The sequence below is a fragment of the Tyto alba genome, unplaced genomic scaffold, assembly GCF_018691265.1.
Source record: "Tyto alba isolate M040663 unplaced genomic scaffold, T.alba_DEE_v4.0 Super-Scaffold_20000042, whole genome shotgun sequence".
NCBI lineage: Eukaryota > Metazoa > Chordata > Aves > Strigiformes > Tytonidae > Tyto > Tyto alba.
This window is the reverse complement of record NW_024881293.1, coordinates 13,676,205-13,695,306: the sequence shown is the minus strand read 5'-3', so window position 1 is coordinate 13,695,306 and position 19,102 is coordinate 13,676,205. Positions and strand designations below refer to the sequence as shown.

General features: G+C 45.0%; 1 protein-coding gene across 2 annotated transcripts; it reads left to right on the top strand.

Moving 5' to 3' along the window:
* Positions 1-87: 87 nt before the first annotated feature.
* ATCAY (ATCAY kinesin light chain interacting caytaxin) lies at positions 88-18,503 on the top strand. Of its 2 annotated transcripts, XM_009965055.3 has the most exons (13): positions 88-477; positions 2,327-2,456; positions 6,952-7,016; positions 7,375-7,596; positions 8,406-8,591; positions 9,259-9,361; positions 9,913-10,044; positions 10,428-10,514; positions 11,010-11,108; positions 11,383-11,418; positions 12,303-12,338; positions 13,090-13,125; positions 13,713-18,503. In XM_009965055.3, exons 2-13 carry the CDS (start codon positions 2,380-2,382, stop codon positions 13,720-13,722), a joined length of 1,089 nt encoding a protein of 362 aa, XP_009963357.2. In that variant the 5' UTR covers positions 88-477; positions 2,327-2,379; the 3' UTR covers positions 13,723-18,503. The 2 variants fall into 2 exon arrangements, with proteins under 2 accessions (XP_009963357.2, XP_042650122.1); XM_042794188.1 differs by lacking the exons at positions 88-477; positions 2,327-2,456; positions 12,303-12,338; positions 13,090-13,125; positions 13,713-18,503 and adding an exon at positions 4,543-4,779 and having other exon boundaries at positions 11,383-11,452.
* Positions 18,504-19,102: the final 599 nt, after the last annotated feature.

Genomic DNA, 19,102 nt, shown 5'->3' with positions numbered 1-19,102 from the left:
GAGGAGAGGTGACACTGAAAGGGGGGTGCTCTCTCTGCTCCTCTCTCCTCCCATCCTCCATAACACACACCCCCCTCCCTGTCACCACCATCACCGCCATCCTCCTCACACACAAAAGCAGTGCAATTAGCTGACTTAAGAGAGCTGAGGCTTAGCCAGCTGCAAGAGGAAAATAATAATAAAATACCTTGGAGGGGAGGGAGGCAGAAAAGGAAGCAGCAGCCATGGAAGAATACAAATAACTGCTCTCAATTCCCACCCCCCGCCTCCCCTCAACAAAATCCAAATCACAAAGCAACGACTGCTGTGAGAAAGGCCGACCTAGATGCATCCCCACACTCCTCCACTGAGAAAGCCGCACATATCTGCATCCGGATCCAGGCGCTGGACCTCCTGAGCAGCCCGTGTCCGTCGGGAGGAATGCCTAGCTGGGATACAGGCAGGATCTTCTTTGTTCCTCATTAGCCACAAGCATCGGTGAGTACAGCATCATCTGGGCTTCCATGCTGCAGGGCAATGTCTGATATTAAGAAACACAAGACTCCAGACGGGGATTTGCTTCAATATTTTTCTCTTCTCTTCCTCCGTCCATGATGCTTTCAGGGTTAGCAGAAAGCAGATGACAGTGGTGGGGAGGAGGGAGGGAAGGTGGGGTCTCTCTGAGCCCCAGAGTATCTCCATTGCCTGCATGTAAGGAAATTAAAAATGGAGACATGTGTGACCGTGTCATGGGCATCGCATGCAGCCAGGATTGGGGGTGAGGATAGAATACATAATGTGTGTGCTGGGAGGAGAGGCTGAGAGACATTGGGCAGGGAGAACGCCCTGCATCGCTCACAGCCAGCTCTTTGCTCTGATTCCTATATCTGCCAGAGCCTGTAATAAAGACAGATGCTGGATTTACTCAGGCCTCTATGTAGCTTCATTCCTTTAAAGCAGATACACACAGACAGATTTATCTCCCTCCAGATCATCACCAGCAACACCCTCTGTAAATACAAGCCTCCAAAGGAAGCAGAAAAAACGGCTCTCTAGAAAAGCCTTATAGCAATGGGTCAAACTCTGCTGGATGCTGATTTCCCTGACACCAGAAACAGACAAAGTAGCCCCATCCATTTGGGAAATCACCCTAGGTCCCTCATCTTAAAAAAAATATGTTACTATCCAGCCAGTGCCTGGGTACATTTACACTGTAAAGGCTGAGCTCAGGAAAAGCATTCAAAACTGTCCTGTGGTGGATGGGTTAATGCACATGCCCAACATACAAGCTGATTTTCCTTGAACGTGTTCTATACAAGGCCTGACCTTGTTCCCTCTGGGCTCAGGTGCTACTAAGCTCAGCTGCAGCAGCATCCAGCTGAGAGCAGCATATCTGCTCTCTCCAACCAGAGCTGGTCCTGCAAGGACTGGTCCTTAGGAGCTGCAGGTGCAGTCCCTGGGAAATAGGTACAAAGGTCTGATATTTGCTGGCTAGCAGAATGGGAACCTTCTAGTGAAGGCAAATAATATATATGGCCCTAAGGGCCCCTCGTGCTTCTGGAGTGTTAGTATGAGTGAAAACAAGGCTCATTGGATTTGAACTCCTCCTGTTCATACCAGTGCAGGAGAAAGCCCAGACTGGGAACAGCACACACATCTTGCCTCCATTTGAAGTGCTTCAGCTTTTTGGCATCTACTCTGGTTTACCTAGGAGCAAGGCAGAGATACATATTCTTCAGGGGTGTGGAAGGACATTCAACATCCCTGTGAAGGCCTCCCCACCGCCCTCCTCCATTTCTCTCTGGATGCAAGGACAAGCATGGGGATGGAGCACAGACCAGGAAGCAGTAATCAGGAATTTCTCTGCAAAACCAAAGCTATTAATTTCTGCCCAGGCCAGCAAAATGGAAACTGGTGCTACTGCCAAACCAACCTGAAGCCAGCCTAGGAGAAGATCTTCTCTTCCCTTTCAGTCACATTTCATTTCCCTCAGAAGAGGTGCTTGCTTATGTTGAGATTAGTATTGGAAGAGAAGTAGCAAGGGAAAACCAGGTAGACATCAGCCCAGACAGTGCTGATCCTCAGGGAGAAGAGCTAAGGTCACAACAGAGCAGAGATATACCTATTGCTTTGATCCAGGGCCAACCTCACCTCCTCTTTCTTGTCTGAAGAGTGCCAAGTAGCCACAAAACCCAATGTTCTTGCTTTGCTGTTTTTGCAAAACAAGCAGCTACCATGCTGTTTCTCTGTGGAGCATGGTATCAGCATACCTGCTCTGAATGGCTTGGATTAAATGCTCTCTGGTCATGATGCTCAATGCCAACCTCTCTTGCCTTCCACCTCTCAGCCTGCGTCCTTCCTCGAGGGAACCGCCGTGCAGCCAGCCCCTCTCCAAGCACAATGGGAACCACAGAAGCCACTTTGCGGATGGAAAACGTGGATGTGAAGGAAGAATGGCAAGATGAAGACTTTCCCAGGTTTGTTCCCTGCAAAAAAAGTCAGAGAGAATTTTATTTCTTTCTGTAAGAAACCAGCAGGCCACGGAGCATGCAGGTTCCTCCCACCAGTCCCAGAGGCAACAGGAGTCTTAACTCCAACAGGGCAATTCTGGCCAGAGAACAGAGCTTTTGTAGCAAGGCTGCTCTGCATGCTTAAAAATTTTGGGGAGGCTTCTGACAATCCTCTGTGAGCATGCCAAGGAGAGGGTAAAGAGCCAGGTGTGGAGGACAGGGAGATTTGCACAGATGGACAGACGCATAGGATGGATGGACGGACTCCTTCCCAGTCTCTGAATCGAGCAGTGCCTCCCCAGACAGAGCAAATGCTGCTTTGCCCTGAATTTGCCACAGGAAGCGGAGGCATTGGGATGCAATGACCGCTGGCACTGACATGCAAAACCTAAATGGTTGCAAACCTTGTAAGAAATGATGTGTCGGTGACAGAAGGTGCCAAAATGGCAGCTTTCACCTTCACAGCCACTTTATTAACTGCACAGAGTGCCAAAAAAAAAAAAAAAAAAAAATCCCCATAAGCTCAGCGTGCGCTGAATTCCCTGCAACCCCCCAAAGGCTGCACCCACCCTCATCCCACCCCAACGTTCCCCCCCACATCCAGCAGTGAAGCCCACGGCCCAGCAGCAGCTCGCTGGGGCACACACAGCATGGCCAACACCGAACTCTGCTGCAGCTGGGGTCTGGGCTGCTGAGGGGCTTTTCAGGGCTGTCTCGCCCTGTCCCAGCTGCAGCTGAATTCCCCCGGGGAGCCCACAGAGCCCCTGTATTCGCAGACAGTGGCGCAGTGTGCTGTGCGGGTGGGCACGCACAGCCCCTGCCGTGCTAGAAAGGGATTCCTGTTTCCCTCGGCACCGGCAGATGAGCTTAGCTCTGTTTGCTCCGGGTCCAGCTGCATCACTAATCTAAGCACCTCTGTCTGCCAGCCCAGTCCTCAGCTCACAGGACGTGACTTGTCCTTCCGCTGGCCCCAGAGGTGGGCTCAGCCAAGCCCTTGGGTTTCTAGGATGGATTTTTCTTTCCTCTGAGAGCAGAGCTGGGCAAAGCTTTGGGCTGATGGACCTTTGCCAACCTGAGGCTCCCCCAGAGCACTGTGCTGACAAGCTTTTCATTGAATAGAAAGGAAAGCAGGGTGTAGAAAGGAAAGCATTGACCCAAGGCTCCCTAGAAAATCTGGGGAAAAAGCTGGACTAGCACCTGGACAGCTACGCACTAACCCACACCATCATATTGGAGCAGGAGCTGCCAGGCTCTGTTTCACACCTCCCATGCAAGCAGCAAACTTACCCCAGCCGCAGCCAGGCCTTCAAGGGACATTTTTTCTGCAGGGCCCACAGCACCACCTAACCCTGGCATCAGCACTCCTGCCTGGCTAACGAAGCACAGGGAGAGGCAAAGGGATGTGACCATGGCTGGGTAGCAAGCCAGCGGCAGGAACGAAGCCAGAGCCCTATAAACAAGCTCCCCAGTCTGCTGATAGACTGCTGCAGAGGGATTAAATCAGGAATGATGCAAGTGAAATAGAGCCTGAACAGCTACTACGCAAATGAGTGAATGCTAGCTGGGTTTAACTGGCATGAAAAATAAATAAATAATAATCTTCAAGACACTTCCCCCTAGAAGTATTAAAATAATAGGGCAGAAGCGGCTGCATGTGGGACAGTAGCTCTCAAGCAGATGATTTGCTGCATAGCTATTTTTGCTTAGCTGTGATTAACCAACCTTGCCACAAAAAAAAAAAAAACCATACCCTAGACAAAGATCTGGGCAGGAGGAACTGAATTCAGGTGCTCATTAAGGACACAAGGCGACATTCCCATCCCTCCCCGAGAAGCTGATCTGCAGAACCAGCTCCTGCCTTGCAGGCTGCAAAGGTGCAATGCCTAGACACTGAGCAAGCAGTGAGGAAGTGGAGAGGAAAGGGTTGCCCCCCTCCTGCTGCTCCCTGGAGGTTTAGCCTCCTGTCGAGAGTCTGTCTCAGCTGTTTGTGCAAGTGCTGTCCTGTGATGATGCTGTAGCAGTGCCGCGGGGCGGATGCAGGAGCATGCTCACTCCATCGCGCATCCATCGGATCACAGTCCGTGAAGGCTCAGGCTGGTTGGGGACAGAGAGAAGGTGCTTTTAGAGGGAAACTGGGCAGCAGGGCTCCCAGCAGAAAGCAAAATGGTGGCACCCAACCCTTAGAAAACCTGCTTCGTTCAGAAAATTTGGCATCTGGGGCTAGCTGTGTGTGGGAAGGAAGATTTACATGAGAGACTGGGGAGTAGTGATTCAAGCACCCTTCGTGAAGGTAAGAAAGCCTTTTTTTTTTCACCTCTGACTTTTGAATTGCTTTTCTTAAATGAATCTGAGCATCAGAGAGCAGAGTGCCTGGCTGCAGCACGTACTCTGTACAGCTGGGCCTTCTCCCCCCCACCTCCTTTTGATGCTGTATCACCAAGTTGTGCCAGGCGCCAGCTCACAGTCAGATAAACAACCAGCCAGGCCCCGCTCAAGACAAAAGCCAAAGGGAGAAGGAGAAGCTGGAGGGGGGCAGAGGGATCTTTTTGACTGCTCAGGAATATTATGGCAGCCCACAGGGTCCGGGTGATGCATAAGCAAGCAAGAAGCAATTGCCTTTGATCAGGTCTCCAACTCTCATAAATATACAACAACCAGCTAGGAGAGGATTATCCCTTAATCTAAATATTTATAGGGTTTAATTTGGCTGGTGGCTCTGGTGGCATGGCAGCACAAAGAGGAGCCTTTGTAGGGCAGAGCTAGGCTGTATCCTCCTGAGAATCTGGAGGTACCGGGCCCCGTCATCTCTCCCTGCCATCCTGGAACTGTAAGGCTGGCAGCTGCTGGACACCAGTTCTCTGCACAGTCCCATCCCCATTTTTACAGCACTGCCTTAAAATTGGTGGGGTTTCCCCCATGTTCAACCCCAGGGCTGTCCCAGCACTCAGGATTTTACACCCAGAAGTGTAAAAGCTCTTTCTCCTGTTGAGGGGACTTCCAGCAAGGGGAAGGTGAAACGAGGATGTCTCAGAAGGTCCCTTTTAAACAGACATTTGACAACATGAACTTGTCATGGGGTTGATGGGGTTTGGTCATGCTGTGCAAGATATTTCAAACCCAGCTAATGCCAGGGCACAGGTACAAGGCCTAGCTCAAATGAAGGGGAAAACTGTCCAGAAAGTGTCTGGCTCAGGGTGGGCAGTGTGCTGCTCAGCCACCATCTAGGATTCCTCACCACAGTACTGGGGGCCAGATTCTGACTTCACATACCCCTATATGGGTCAGGAGCAACTCCAGCAACTTCCAAAGGGTGACAGCCACGTACTGAGATTTGGCATTAGCATCTGTACAGAAAAGCCAACTTTTAAAGCAATTGATGCTTCTAGCCTCCACCTGGAGGCAAGGTGATTTATACCAAGAAGGTGCAGGAGCCAAGCGTGAGAAGCTGCAAACCCTGACTTCTGCCATGGAGCCCCAGGAAGGGAGCAGTGGGTCAGCCTTTGGCTCCAAAATACCGGTTTGAGTGCTGGTGCCTGGATCTTAGCTCAGAATTGAACCTGCTTCCAAACCGCAGCAGAGTTTGGGTATCACTGTCAGCTTTTGATAAATGGGGGCTGAGGTGAGGATGGGGTGACAATTCTGGGAGCACACCTGAGGTTTGATCCTTGCCTTGAACAGCAACTGTCTTAGGACAAAGTCCCTATAGACCAAGGAGGCAGCTGCCTGTCGGAAGAGGTGGTTGTGGCAGGTGCTTTGGATAAAGTTTTGTTCTACTGTAGCTGGGGCCTGTGGCAGAAAGCAGGCTACGCTTTACAAAACCTTTGGCAGAGAGAGCAAAGTGCTCTTGTGCTAAGCATCCACTGCTAGCTCAGCTGCTGCTGTGATCAAAGCATCCCCACCGGGCTTAGGAACAGCCAAATTCAGACTGTCTGGACAGCCCGCTGCATTGCCTACACTGTGCAGGGAACAGGAATACAGACATAAAGTACCAACTGCAGAAGATGTTCCCAGGTACTCTTGGTAAGGAGCCCTAGAGCTTGGCACTGCCTCTCAAACTTCTGACAGAAGAAAATTCGGTTAATATAGAAAGAGTGAGGCTGATATCAGGCTCTTCTGGGGTCAGGATTTGTTCCTGTGTCCCTGACTGGATTTTCCAGCCTTTTGGTTGAATGGCAGCATGAGGGATGTATGGGGGGGGTAAATGCAGTGCTAGTTTGAAGGTTACCAGGGATGGCACAGTACTCCAGTAAGAAAGCACAGCTTCTGGGTTGCTCTTGGACAAGTCACCGAGAGTATCCCTCAGGGTGAACTCACAGGCAAAAGGGAAAGGGCAGAGCACACATGGGGTAGCATGTTTTTCCCTGATGTCCCTAATTCTCACCCTTCTCTGCCATGGAGTGACCTCCTAAACATTTTTTGTTCTCTCCTGTCTTTTTATCTCTGCACCTTGGCTTGCCTGCAGACCTCTCCCAGAAGAGACGGGGATGGAGTCGCTGGGCAGCCCTACAGAAGATGAGAATACATCCTGTAAGTATCAGCCTGGCTTATCAGGAGTTCAAAGGAAAACAAGCCTATGAGAATGGCAGCTTGTAGTCAGGGCAAAAGCCAATTGGAGTATCCACAAAAATTCTCATGTGGGAAAGAAAACCAGCAGAGATTTGAATTTGCTAATTTTTCACAAGAAGCTGGGGGAGGAAATAGGTATCTCAGAAGTGTGAGCACTTTTATGCAGCCATACCTGCAGGTGTCCAGTACCTCCCAGCTACGATCCACCATCCTTAGCTTCCAAGACAGTAGGCTGAATTATGCATAAGGAAAGCACCATGTCTTGCACTAAGGATACAAAACAAGGACAACCTCTCAGTTATTTTCCTTTTAACTCCAGCTCCCCCAAATACTTTAAACTTTAATGGGGCGCATCGCAAGCGGAAGACACTTGTTGCACCTGAAATCAACATTTCCCTGGACCAGAGCGAAGGCTCCATTCTCTCCGATGACTTCTTGGACACACCAGATGACCTGGACATTAATGTGGATGATATTGAAACTCCTGATGAGACAGATTCCCTCGAATTCCTGGGAAACGGGAATGAACTGGAATGGGAAGGTAAAAGTCTGGTTTGGAGTGAATGTCTGCAGGGACTAGGGCGTTTTTTTAGTCTCATTTTAACCATTTTTGAAATCGCTCACTATCAGCAGCTGAGGACCAACTTCCCCAGCAGTGAAGCACAGCGCGCACAACCAAGCCCCATCTTCCACACAGCATCTTCCCCACCAGGACCCCAGCTATCGCCCAGGAGTCTCAGTGCTGCTATCTCAGCACTTCCACTGTGGAGAGCGTGGGCAGAAGCAGTTCAGGGACTCACAAACACCAGTCTAGCCATAATTCAGGATAAGGCATAAGGCTGTGAACACACATGCACTGCCAGCTGCAGTTGAGCCACCACCCCAGGCTGGAAGGTGCCGCCTGCTCAGCTCAGCCAGTAGAGCTGTTGCATGAATGTTCAAGTATCTTCAATAATATGGTCTTTGCTAACCTGGCTGATTTGGACTGAATTGGGCTAGGAAGGATTCATGCAAGCAGCTCTGCTAGCAGATCAGAAGACAACCCCTCTGGCACAGGCAGTGACTTCTTCAGCCAGTATAGATGGATCTGAAGAAAGATCCAAAAAGAAGTCAGGTATCTGACCTGTGACTGCAGGCACTATGAGCAGCATGTGATGTTAAGGTTATATCTGTTACAATCTGGCAATGGAGCAAGATTATGAAGAACCACAAACTTACACAGATCAAAGTTGCAGATGAAGTGGGTCACCCTTGGTCTGTGGTTGTTATTGTCATTTACTGCACACTGAAGATCTTGCAGAGCTTCTTCATACTTTATATTAAAGGCAGAAATGCTTGTCCCTTTTCCAGATGACACTCCTGTAGCCACAGCCAAGAACATGCCTGGGGACAGTGCAGACCTCTTTGGGGATGGTGGGACAGAAGATGGCAGTGCTACTAATGGGCGTCTCTGGAGGACTGTCATCATCGGAGAGCAGGAGCACCGCATCGACCTCCAGATGATCAAACCCTACATGAGAGTGGTGACGCACGGAGGTGAGCGGGAGAGGGGCCTAATCCCGGCTTGGTGGATTTCTTTCAGACCACCTTTGTCAAGCTGAAGGGGATGCCATGACTGATTGCTTTGGCTGTCTTTAGGGAAAAATTTTTATTCATTTTGTACCACTATGAGGCAGACAAGCACAAAAGCACCTAGCTCATGCTAAAAAACATATAGCCACTGTAGCAGTCTTTCAATAGACCAAAGCAGTGATAAAGCTGGTTCTGAGCAAGATGGAATATACCCTGACGCTCAGTTCTGGGTGCAGGCAGCATCACCAGCAATAAAGGGAGTGCAGGTGCTTAGTCCCTCTGTAGCTCAGTGACTCTGGAGGCGCAGCAATAGGCTGTTATATCCACAGTTAGTGGCTGTTTCTGAAATCTGAGCAAAGCCAAGCAGCAACCCAGGGCAAAGCTCTCAGCTCTGTGCTCTGACACACACAAATTCCATCCCTGAACCCCACATGCATACTATAGCCGAAACCAGGATCAGAGGCAAGTCAGAGCATGAAAGAGAGACAAACACTTACCTGGAGCTGGTCAGAGGCACAAAAACCATCCCAGGCCCAAATTTGGCAGTACATCTTCACTGCCATCTTTCCTTCAACTCTTGCATCTCCCCCTGGAAAGAGTCACTGATGCTGCCTCTGTCTCTCTTTCCCAGGATACTATGGAGAAGGTCTCAATGCCATCATTGTCTTTGCTGCCTGCTATCTCCCAGACAGTAACCTGGCTGATTACCACTACATCATGGAGAATCTTTTCTTGTAAGTGGCTGGTCAAAGTCCATGAGGGAGAAGGGGGCAAGGAAGGTAACTCAGGCTCTGGGGAAACAGTTTCCATGTATTCATTGCATCAGGAATCTCAGCAGGAAGTAATTTGAATCCAGGCCAGATGTACCCAGTGTACAGCTGCAGACTGGAGTGAGCATCACTAAGACACTTCCCCCAGCATTTGCATGCAAGTCCAATAAGTCAAAGCATTCAAACATTCAGTATTAATTATGCCAGGGATGGACTCACAACCAGGCTAGAGCATATGTATACAGTGCTAAACAGCTGGTAGATGCTACTGCTAGGCAGAAGAATGGTGCAGGGATGTCCGTCAGAGTATGCACTATGCTATCAAGCACTAGCAATCCCTGAGAAATAACTCTAGGCATCCTGCAGAGGTGCCAGGAGAATTTGAAACCTACTCCAAGGTCTGCAAAGAAGGGGCTTAGAGTCCTTTTGGGATGACACACAAGCACCTGCAGAAACCTCAAGGGATTTTTTTTCTGAGTCTCATGTTCCCATTGCTTTTGATCACTTCCCAACAGATATGTGATCAGCAGTCTGGAGCTGCTGGTGGCTGAAGACTATATGATCGTGTACCTAAATGGAGCAACACCCCGGAGGAGGATGCCGGGCCTTGGCTGGCTGAAGAAATGTTATCAGATGATAGACAGAAGGTGAGAATCTTGTTGATGTTGCCTCTTCATTCTTCCCTGTCCTCTTCCCACATATCTTCCACAGCTTCCTCTCAGCCTTTCCAGCCACCCCTCCTTCCTCACTCCCCACATTCTGTAATTCCTTCCTGTATCACAGTTTTCTGCCTTACCCCAAGGTCTCTTCATCACCTCTTCTCCCTCCTACCCTCACAAGCATCTTCACAGAGATCAGACTAATATAGCACTCAAGCCTGAGGTTAAATAGGGCTCCTAAGGCTTTTGTCTGGAGAGACCCAGCTGAGGCTTGTGAGCACCATAAGGCTTAGCAGTGCCCTGACACATTACAGGTGAGTTTAAGAAAAGGTACTTGGAATCTGACTTTCTATCCCATGATTTTTCCACAGGCTGCGTAAAAACCTCAAAGCGTTGATAATTGTGCATCCATCATGGTTCATCCGGACAGTGCTGGCTATATCCAGACCCTTTATCAGGTAAATATAACATGTTCCCAAACTCAGCTGGTTTTGGAGTGGAGGTTTAATCTCATGAATCAGATATTAAACTCACCTTTAACTGGTAGTGATCAAGGTGAAACTGTTCATCATTTATCCTGCATCTCTCTGATACTTCCAAGGACAACTGTAGAGGTGGTTTTAGGAGACACTGTGGTGATTTGGATCCAGATCAAAGTTTGTCCCAGTGGGTAGTGCATAAAGATTTACCGGGAAGTGCAGGAACGATGGTCCTTCTACCCTCCTACAAATATTGAGAGGCAGGGGTCAAAGCAAAGTGAGGTACAGTAATGTGGCATCTCATAACAATTTTTAGTCATCAGCATGCTAGCACTGGGAGGAGATGGATACACAGAGACTACAGAGGATACAGAGATGCGGAACTCCCTGTTTCCATCAGGAAAATTCTGACTTCCTATGGAGAGAACATCAAAACAAGACCTTAAGCACATGCTCTTTCTCTCTCTCTGCCAGTGTGAAGTTTATCAATAAGATCCAGTATGTTCACAGCCTGGAGGAACTGGAGCAACTTATCCCAATGGAGCACGTACAGATTCCAGACTGCGTCTTACAGTGAGTATCAGAGGGACCCTGGGGCACACATGGCTCTGAGGAGATACAGGACAAAATTCCTATGTAGCAGGATATTGTGTCAAATCAAAACCCATGTACTGGAAACACAGAGCCCGGGGTAAACCTTATCTTACTCATGTACTGGTGCCAAGCAAGAGCCTGCACATTGTGCGAGTCTGCAGTTTCTGTCACCTTCAGAGAAAATGTTGAATTTTACTAAAAGTGAGCAGTCCTGACTGGGGAACACTTAAAGAATTTTTCCTGTTCATTGCAGATATGAAGAAGAGAGAATCAAGGCCAGAAAAGAAAGGTAAAATTAGTTTCTGGGGGGATGAATGGTGGGTTCATTTTCTTGGGATGCTGTTGCTTTCTCTCATCATTATTTGTGTTATAACCAATCAATTCTGTGTTCCTCCTATCCTGACATCCCACACAGCCTACACGTATTTTCTACTGATTTTCTCAAAATAAGCAAAAGCTGAAGGAGGGAGGAGAAGCTTGATTAAAAGTTTATTTATCCATAGAACTGTTCCTTTTAACCCCATGAGCGCACGCATCCTGAACATGTATCATATGTGCTAGCAAAGGTCAGCAGAAATGACTTTATGTATAAAAATGGCACATTTTCCCTCTATGACCATGCAAACTGACCTTAAATTGAGAACTAGTGCTTATTTTAAAAGCCACTTCATTCTGCTAGAGTGGCATAAAGAGGGCCATTAGTTTACAGTTTGTTTTGTTTCATTTTCTAGACCCGTTCCATCAGTGGTGATTTAGGTTAGAAGTGCTGGCCATAAACAGTGATAACAATCAGCTTCGCTAAAAGCAAAAGGCAATCATGGACAGAGGAAAGACCAGCTGGGTCAGCACAAGAGCAATGTGCTATAATAACACCTCCTCGTGCTGGTGAACTGAATGGGGGAAGCCAGTTTGGGAGGATTCAGTTCTTCAGCTGCTGGAAAGCAAGTTGTCCAGCCCAAATTAGCCAGCTATCTCCCCCTAGAGTCAACAGAGGCATCCTGAGAGCATTAGGATTACCAGGGCTGTATATCACAGGGACAAGAAGTCACTTCTGATCAGACCTGTGACCTCTGTCTGAGGTTCAGCTATCTCCCTGGAAAGCCCTTAGGTACTCTACTCTTTCACACTGCTCACCTCTAGATGATAGATTTCAAATGTGATTTGTTTTTACAGGGCAGAAGAGAAACAAGACATGGCTGAGAAAGAAAGGTAACTACTCTTTTTTTGTTTATCCTTCACTTACCAAATAACTTAAACAGTTTTTGGTGACGAGAATGGCCCTATTGCTTGGTAGCATTCCTGGGAAGCCAGGCTCTGCACCCTCAGGAGGTGTTTGGACCCAACAGGACATTTCTAAAGTGTTTGGGAACTGATAAAGCCTCTCTTCTCCCTAACAGCTCCCTGTGCCATCACTTTTGTGATGTTATTGACCTTCACCTATGAGAATGGATTCTGGACACCGCTTTTTACCTCTGTAAAGCTAGCGAACCCCTTTGGTCATGGACCAGAGCCAGAGGCACCGAGGAACATTCTCCTGACATTCAATTGTAGCATTTGCATGATGGTGCAATGCAGAGGGCCAAATACTGCTGTCAGGCACATCTTAGATGTGCGTAAAGGCAAGAGATGAGGCTGTAACATTAGATGGGAAGGAAAATTCTAGGGAGGTTTGGAAGACAGTGTCAAAATCCTATGCCAGGATAATTTTTGGCCTGGTTTTGGCTCTGCTTCAGCGTGATATAGTCTCGCTTTTTTTATTCTATCTTAACTAGCTCCTGAGGGGGAATAGTGCATATTTCTACTATTCTCTTCCCAGAGAAAAAGGAGCTTTAATCAAAATCATCACAGTCCATTGGATGAGTCTGAATTGTTCCGTGAAACAAATGGGACTTCAGGGCCAAAAGAGAGGGTGGTTAATTTGTGGTGGAGTCACTTACTGTTTTGCTGGTTCTCTTCCAAGCAGGCCTGTGCCCCCAGCAGAGGATCAAGAAACCAGGTTTGATTCGTACCTCGCTCTTCTGTTTGTCTCCATGTGATAGATTCCATTTTGTTTGTAATCCCCTAACAGGAAAAGCAAAACTGGGTTAGACCCAGGACCTCTTTAGCCTGGTGCCACTCCCATAGCACAAAAAGGGCAACAGCCACTTTGCAGCAGAGGGGTACAAAACCGGGAAGCTGTTGGCACCTTCACCCTGTCACGGTCACAACCCGAACCACTGCGGCTTGTCCTGAAGCACGGACTGGTCACAGCTGCAGGTGCTGTGGGGGCACTTGAGAAAAGCTGCCCCTCAGTAAATGACCTGGCATTTGCCATATGATAAAGGCATGCACATGGGCATTTACTGCACAGCTGCCCTCCTTTACCCTACAGGAACTTTTTCATGGTCCTATGCACTCAGGAAAAGTCCTTAGAGAAGAAAAAAGCCCATTAAAGTTGTGAATGACATTATCTTTGGCCCTGATACACTTTTGTAGAGGGTTACACCCAAACATACTCATATTTTTTTCACATAGTAGAACTAACAAATTTTTTTACTACAATTTGCTCTCTAAAAATAACTTTGTCTTTCTGTTCCTTCCCAGTATGTCATGAATTGAAGTAGCGTGGAATGAATGGAGTAGAAGAATGACGCAGCCTGGCAGTCACCCACATAAATGACCTTTTGGTATAAGACCTTGTCACCATCTTATTCCAAGTTCTGTAAGATCACGGAGCCCGCCTCCCCTGTCTCCAAGATGCAAAGTCCTTTAAACTTTTTGAAAACATTTTACTTTAAAGAACAAAACAAAACAAAACAAAAAACCCACAAATCAAAACAAGCCAAGAATAGCACTTTTCAGGACAGGTTGCAGTGTGCTTTAATAATGGTCTGTGGAGAGCTATTAAGTAGTGCAAATAGATACCATGTTTCCTCTTAGTAAATTAAGGGCATCCTGTAGTCCATTAGTCACCAGCCCAGAAAGAGATATATTTTTTGTTTAAATTATAATCCCTTCCCCTAACTTGCTGCTGGCCAGCACTGAGACGTTTTGCTTTAAACTGCACACCCACTTTCCCTCCATACAGATATTACAACAGCCATTGCCCCAGGGAATAACTAATACAGGCAATGAAAAGAGTGCATTTTTGCCCTTTCTATAACCAGTATGTGTCTCTTCCTGAAAATATGAAGTGCCCACCGGTCTAGGCACCTCTTCCAGCCTTGACTGCCTCCATTAATTCATTGCCAGTTCATTTTATTAACTCACACTGACCCATTCCTATGAGTAAATGCCATGGTTTTTTCCTGATTTGTTCTGTCTCGCTTTCTAAGGCACTCTGATAACTTTGAAAGAGAGTCCCATATGGTATGGCAGCCTCCACAGAACCTTCTTATGAGCACCTTCTCATATCAGTGCACACACACCAAAAAGGTCTGGTTTTAAGACAGAGCCTTACAGACAGGAAAGTTTTTCACGTCTTGTCTTTGTATTGATTTCATAACACTGGACAATCATTCACTATTAATACCTCCTATTGTGGAGACAAGCTGCTAAATGTTTGAAATTTCCTACTTGCCATCCCTGGGTAATGAGGGCCTCAACTATAAACATACCTGCCTGGGAAAAACCCAGATGGAGAATGCTGCAGATGTGGAGACAGGACACTGTACCTGGGTTCAGCTTCTCAGTTAGCCAAGAGATGCAGACGTGATATTGGGACTCTGAAAAGTGAATTTTGGACTCATGAGGATTCTGTGAGCAAAGGAGGGAAGAAAATCTAAGAAACAACTATCTGGCCAAGATAATTTGGAAACTCCTGATTTCACCAGAGCCAACTTACACAAACTGTTTCAAATGCAGCAGGTAAAACCCCTTGGAGACAACTGCAGATGAAGAATTACCTGCATATTTCACCACTCAAGGAATATTTCAGACCTGGCAACCCTAACCCATGGCTATTTGAAACTACCACTACTTTATTCAGTTCTGAAACGCCCTGGAGGACAATTCTGGCAAAGCAAGATTTTCCCCCAAAGAATGTCTCCTCTGTATAGATAAAGCTCTTTTTTTTCTTTCAGTGAATAAAACTGCTACAGATGAGATCTTTATTTTCCTGAATGCTACAAAGGAGCACCAAATATGCTTTCTAATTTTACTTCTCATTTGATATGTGGAATTCTGTCATGGATGTATTTACCCAACAGACCTTTGCATGAAAAACAGAGCACCGCATCCAGAGAATTAACCCCAGAAGATGAAGATGGTAAAAACTCCATATCTGTCTCACTGGCATGCTAATAACAAGCACCAAGCAAGTATTGACCTCCATGGCTTTCTAGAAATTTTGTTATGAGCCAGTTATTGACAAAGTGAATTCTGTGCTACAAGGGAAAAACAGTACTTCAGGATTTTTGGAGTTCAGGTTTTATGCCAATACCACCTCCCCACAAAAGGCGTTCTGTCCCAAGTTTCCCAGTCAGCAGACATCTGTTTCAAGACAGAAGCAGCAGTCAAAAATTTTCAAACATTAGTGTGTTAACACAATCTGTGAAGCTGGGTATCCTTTTTCACACATGGCCTTGTCAAATGGACTAAACGAACCCACTGAAATTAAGAAAGGACTCTTCTGATCAAATTAATTTTAGCTCAGACTATAAATAATCAAAAATCTTGTAGCATAAGAGTATGTGAATTCACTGCCCCCCGTTGCTAACAGTTAAAACTGAATTTTCTTTTTTTCTTTTGAGACCATTTTTATGCATTTAGATAAAAAATCATCTGTTATGCTTTCCTCAAAAGAATGCAATGCAGCTGGACACTGAAAGGGAAGTTTATCATTATATAATGAACAAAATTGATATAATGTTTAATAATGTTTTAAAAGTACAACTCTAGAAACCTTTTATGCATCTGTAATTACTAAACACTTCAGTTAAAAATGTTCACAACATCATGGAAAATATTGCTGTTACGGAACACATGGACATGGCAGATAAGAAACCTTGATTAGGTTTACTCTTGGGACCTGAAGAAATAGACTGCTTCTTGCTCCTCAGCAGTAACCATACCAGAAGAATGTGGGTTTGGTTGTTTTGTTGTTTGGGTTTTTTTCTCCAAAGAAAAGATACTATGTCTACATTTTCAGAAAAACAACAGAATGAGCAGACCTGGAGATAAAACAATATTTTTTTCAAGTAATTCCTTCAGGGCAAGGTTAAGAGTTCAGCTGTGAAAAGGACAGATTACCAATTTAATTTCAAGATTGAAGGAAGTAATTTGTCTGAATACAAAAGTCAATTTGTAACTTCTTTGAAACAATTTTTCAAAAAGTGCACTTTCTGATAGAGCACTCTAAGTAGTATGCACTATATCTTCATTTTTAACAAAATTTTATGAGTGTATAAATTTTATGTTCATGGATGGATGGATGGATGGATGGATGAATGTCTTTATGTCTTTTCAACACAGAAAAGAACCTTCAACCCATAATGGACAAACTATAGCTGAATGTAAAAAGTGCGTTTTCATAGCAACAAAAAAAAAAGTATCATTAACTTCTTTCAGTCAGTGACTTTAGATGCTACTTGAAACCAAAGTAGCTACAAATTCCTTGACAGAAACACAGAAACAATCAAGTTGGCAGTGTCCCTTTACCAAATGTGGAGCAACATATCTAAGTTTGATGTTGGTAGACCTGCACAGGCTTCAAACAAAATCAGATCTATTTGCTGTGATAAACACACCACCAAATGTGCTGCATTCATCCTTAGAAGAGCATCACAAATTTAGATCCACCCCGCAGCAGAGGTGAGAGGCTGGCTCTCAAGGAGAGCTGATGAACGTTTCGGAGGCTGCAGACAGATGATACACTTGCATTGGTGAGGAGCTGTCAACCAGTGGCTTAAATCCAAGGACTTGCCTTGCACAGGAGTCAAGCAGTGACAAGAGACCAAACAGAAATCTGAGGTAGCTGAAGCCATGTTACAAATTTCTTTGCCAGTTCCTTAAAAGAGAGCGGCTCTCAAAGCCTATTTGCGAAAGGGTTTACCAGCCAAGCTCTACATTTCCATTGGAGATGCAGTTTATAAGAGATATATGCTATACCAGCAAAAAAAAAAAAAAATGTCGCTAGTAGAAGTGCATTTACATTAGGACTTTTGCCAGTATATATACATATGTTTAAAAAATAAAATGAAATAAACTACATCCTTTTAGCAATACTGCTATACTGGTCAATGTTCCAAATGTACACCAGGCCTTGTTTCTGCCTCATAAAAACATCTCCCAAGGATAAATATTTTGACTTATGAATGCACTGTATTATATCAAACAACAGGTATTATCAACAACAATTTTCTGGTCCTGGATTCTACCTTTCATGTGATTTTCTAATGGTGGATCCATGTACAGCCACATTTTAGCAGCAGAAAAAATTATTTTACACCCATGATAGCGTATTCACAAAAATCATGGTATTCTTACGGTCTAATTAATGACTGAATTTCAGCATTCACCCCGCATCGGCCTACAAACTGAAAAATCAGATCCCTTCCCATAAAGTTGATTACAGACTAGGAAATATCTTCCCATCTCTTTAAGGTAGTCACAGGACTTGACCTAGCCTTCGGAAATGCGGGCACTTGTCACTGCATTATGCAGCAACATATTTATTTGGCACATATAGGAATCATCCAGATTTGGGACTGCCCAATAATTTTCATTTTGATTCATAAGGAAGACACAGGAAACAAAACTGAGATGCTGCTGTATATTCAAGTTGGATAATTAATACAATTTCTTCTGTACAGTACTGTGTAAATGTGAGTGGATATTTAGAGCATACCTCATTGCAATTTTTCCATCTATTTTTTCCAAAGATTATTTGCTTACAGATGTGCATACACAGGTATAAGAAAACCTAAGTGGTAAAGGTTTTAAAAGCAACACATCCTCTATTTTACATATCTAGGAATGAAAAAACAAAAGCGATAATGAACTGCTGGTGGCAATAAGCTTAGATCAGCCTGACAGCAGGTGAAGTATACAGGCAAAATTGCTATAAATACAAAAGCACATGTTTTCTCTTTTGTATTTCCATATTTACTGGCAGTCAAAAATACAGCATGCTACTGGTAAAGTGAATTTTAAAAAGTCACCATGACAATATAACATAATCTAGCTCAGTTTTTTTTTCCTCTGTAGTGGGCCCTTTTAACCCAAATCTACATGTAAAAATGTGTGAACTGTCATTTTTCTAAAGTGTTTGTAATTAGGTGGTTTATGCTAGAAGACATAGATTGCTGTTAAGTATGTATCATTATTTTTGCTTTGTATTATTCCATAAGAATCTGTGGATATTCAATTAAAATGAGACTAATCCTTAAGCAAAAATGCATAGCCCTCTTTTTGTCAGTATCTTTTATTTAGACTTTGGCTCCATATGGAAAATATGTTGAAAATTTTTGTTTGGATGCTATTCCCTTGAATAAATCAAGTCAAAGTCCTCCACAGCAATTATGATACTGCAAAATAAACTTCTCAGAATATTTTTACTAAAATAACTTCTATTCTACCTATATGGCACATGATCTTTTCAAGTTTCCCTCAGTGTTATGCTTTAGGAAAGAATAATGGAAAAATAGCTTCCCTTGGGTTTCTGTCAACCTGTATAGATCCATACTTGTCTCAGGTTTTTTAATCTCACATTATTTTTGCATATTTTTTTATACTCAGGTTGATAACATGATTGGGAATTAAATCGTAAAAACAAATCCGCATACAAAAAAACCCCAACACAAAGCCACTTAAACAGAAAAAAAAAAACAAAAACCAAAAAACAAACACTTGTAAACAAGTATTTACAGGAACATTTGAGTGGTTTTTAGATAAGTTGTTAACATATTTCAATTAATGAATTGGAAGTATGAATACATACAAGTCTAATCCTATAACAAGCGTTACTGTGTTCATGCTGTGAAATAACTCAGGAG

Excerpts from the sequence above, each read along its gene's own strand:
- ATCAY (XM_009965055.3), top strand. The coding sequence starts at position 2,380 with ATGGGAACCACAGAAGCCACTTTGCGGATGGAAAACGTGGATGTGAAG. Across the intron at positions 9,362-9,912 it reads ATCATGGAGAATCTTTTCTT|ATATGTGATCAGCAGTCTGG; the intron begins GTAAGTGGCTGG and ends ACTTCCCAACAG. Across the intron at positions 11,109-11,382 it reads ATTCCAGACTGCGTCTTACA|ATATGAAGAAGAGAGAATCA; the intron begins GTGAGTATCAGA and ends TGTTCATTGCAG.